This window comes from Condylura cristata, unplaced genomic scaffold (genome assembly GCF_000260355.1).
Source record: "Condylura cristata isolate star-nosed mole 26May11 unplaced genomic scaffold, ConCri1.0 scaffold00002, whole genome shotgun sequence".
In the NCBI taxonomy this organism is placed as follows: Eukaryota; Metazoa; Chordata; class Mammalia; order Eulipotyphla; family Talpidae; genus Condylura; species Condylura cristata.
In genome coordinates this window covers 87,562,392-87,565,053 of record NW_004567103.1, presented here as the reverse complement: position 1 = coordinate 87,565,053, position 2,662 = coordinate 87,562,392, and the positions used below count along the sequence as shown (strand labels likewise).

General features: G+C 39.2%; 1 protein-coding gene across 2 annotated transcripts in view; it reads left to right on the top strand.

The window, feature by feature from the left end:
- Positions 1 to 2,662, top strand: part of FAM168B (family with sequence similarity 168, member B) — a 40,256-nt gene that overhangs the window by 16,154 nt on the left and 21,440 nt on the right. Inside the window, exon 3 of one of the 2 annotated variants that reach the window (XM_004674740.2) lies at positions 1,565 to 1,648. The exons of the other annotated variant lie outside the window; for it this stretch is intronic. Within the exon in view, the coding sequence (XP_004674797.1) occupies positions 1,565 to 1,648 (84 nt within the window). The remainder of the gene's footprint in view (positions 1 to 1,564; positions 1,649 to 2,662) is intronic. 2 annotated transcript variants of the gene reach the window in all.

Sequence of the window (2,662 nt, the reverse complement as noted above, 5' to 3'; positions counted from 1 at the left end):
AAAAATCTAAAAAAAAAAAAATTAAACTTGAAAACTTGAAACAGACCATTAGTCATTACTTTTAATAAGAAGATGAGATCAGAACCACACTGAGAATATCATCTCACACCTATGAAGATGGCACACACTGAAAAGATCCTCAACAAGAGCTGGAGAGGATAAGGAGAAAGACCAGTCTTGTTATACTACTGGTGGGAACGTTGGGTGGTGCAGCCATTTTGGAGAGTGATCTGGATTTATATAAACTAAAAATGTAAATACTGGGGAATACCTAGCAGTCCCACTCTTAAATATCTGTCCAAAGGATGTGGTACCATCAACTCAAAAAATTACACGCTCCATAGTGTTTGTAGCAGCATCTATTATACTAGGATATGAAACAAGCTAGTGTCTGCTGAAAGGGGGTTGGAGCAAGGTGTGGTATAATCCACATAATGGAATACTATTCAGCTGTAAGAAAAGATGAAATACTGCCATTTTCAGCAAATGGAGGGAGTTGGAGAGAAATACCATGTTCAGTATAGCAAACCAAAATGACAAAGATAGCAAATACTCAATGTTTACATAGCATATAATAGATGACGTGTCAAGCAAAAATATTTGTAAAACTAGCAGACACTAATGAAGTTTGTTTTTCAAGGTTCAGAGGAGGGGTGGGTAGAAAGGGTTAAAGAAGAGATGGTGGGGAAAAGTATAAAATAAGATCTAAACTCATGAGGACTTTAGATTTGGAATTCTATTTACAACCCTCCCTTGAGTTTTCACCTTAAAATCCCGACTGTTTTTATGCTGTGATTATTGTTAATAAGGATGCCCTATATTCCTGGGAGACACCATAGTCTGAATTTCCTCAGTCAACACTGTATCTTTTGAAACCTGGTATTCAATTTCAGCTTATTTATAGGTGAGAGGTAAAGCTAGTCTCTCACAAGTAGTTTGTGGCTATAGTAAAGACTAGCAGACCTGGGTCATCTTCATTTCCAATCACATAATCGAGCATCCTGAGTTTATGAACTAGAGGGGGCAGGCTGTAGACACGGGCCACACAGGGAGATCTAAACCTGAGGAGAGCAAGTGACTGAGGTCCCATTTGCTGGTAGCTAGGGTTTTCTCTAACACTGTCTCGTGTTTCTGTTGTGTCACATAAATTATTAGTTGTGGTTTAGATTAATTAAGGGCTCTTCTATTAATAAAGATGAGGTTGCTTGCTCAGGTTATGAGATTGGATTTTTCTCAGTTCTGAGGGTCTGTGGTACTGTTTTGAACTCTTACTAAGTAATATATTCTATGATTAGAATCTAGAATAAAATTGCCAGAATAATTTGGAGTTTTGCATTCACTCAGAGGTTTAAGAAGAGGTGATTAGGGTTGTGACTCTCACAAGTCTGAAGAAGAGAAAACTAAAGACAGATTGTCTAACACACAGTTTATAGAGCTGTTGGGCTCCTTAATTCATTCTGGAGTTCTGATGAAGAAGGTAAGAACTCTGATCTGTGGGAACTCTGGTTGTAAAATCAAGGAATCCCTTCAGGTGATGACATCAGTTTGTTCTGTTTTCCTCCAGCTGGTTTCCCCATGGGCTACGCCGCAGCTGCTCCTGCCTACTCCCCCAGCATGTACCCTGGAGCAAATCCTACCTTCCAAACAGGTATGCAGGTCATATGTGTCGGTGCAGCAGTGTTTGGTTCAGGTAGCAGGGGTAGATTGAAAAGTGGGTGGATTGTGAGAAAAGTGCTTATGGAATTAGGATTTGGGGTTGAATTGATTTCATGATTTATAAAATTAGCCATGTTGGTGAATGCAGTAAAAGTTTAACTCTTAGTGCATCTAAAGCTTTAGCTAGTGCATTTCTGATGTCCTTCCACAAAATGTCTTCAGTCTAATCATAGGTTGTTAGAGGTTGTGCCAGAAGTTCTTAAGAAATAGTGTTGATTTCTAGAAATTAAAGGACATGTAGCCATCGATCTGCTGAGGTGCTTTGCCCCTTAGAGTCCCTGGCCTCACAGTTTTGATAGAAGAGACACTAGTGCTGCTTTTCTGAATGCTTTGTTTTGTTAATCACAAAATTCTTCCTTATGACTCTTCTTTCTTTTTTTCCATTCCTACTCTGACCACCTTTATTCAGCCTGTCGCTCACACCCAGAGGAAGATATGGCTTGGTCTTCCTGAGTTCTTATATCAGAGGAACGTTAGCCCATGGTTTCTGACTGTAAGACAGTGAAGCCAAGCCTCACTGTACATGCCTAGTAGCTCTTTGCCTCCTTCGTCAGCTCTTGCCCAAATAGTTTTTGCTTAGCTTTTGTTCACATTCTTTCTCTCCCAGCTGGACATTAGTAATACCTGCTATTTTGTGCCTGTCTTTTGGGGATGTTAAGGAACACTTCTTCCCTGGTATCAGCAGTATGATTACTCACTGCTGAACACCTTAACATTTTACAAACAGCTCTTGAGATATCAATGTCATATGGTAAACTCTGCTTAATGAATGTATACCTTGATAATGTTTGATATCATTTACAACACTCTCAATGCAGAACAAAAGTGTTCTCCTTCCTCTTAGTAGTCTCACAGAGGAGCCAGGAAATCACTGACCTGTTTACTCATACTTGGTGGTTTGTATTTTCTAAAATATTATATAAGGGATTCATAAGAGTGTACTTTT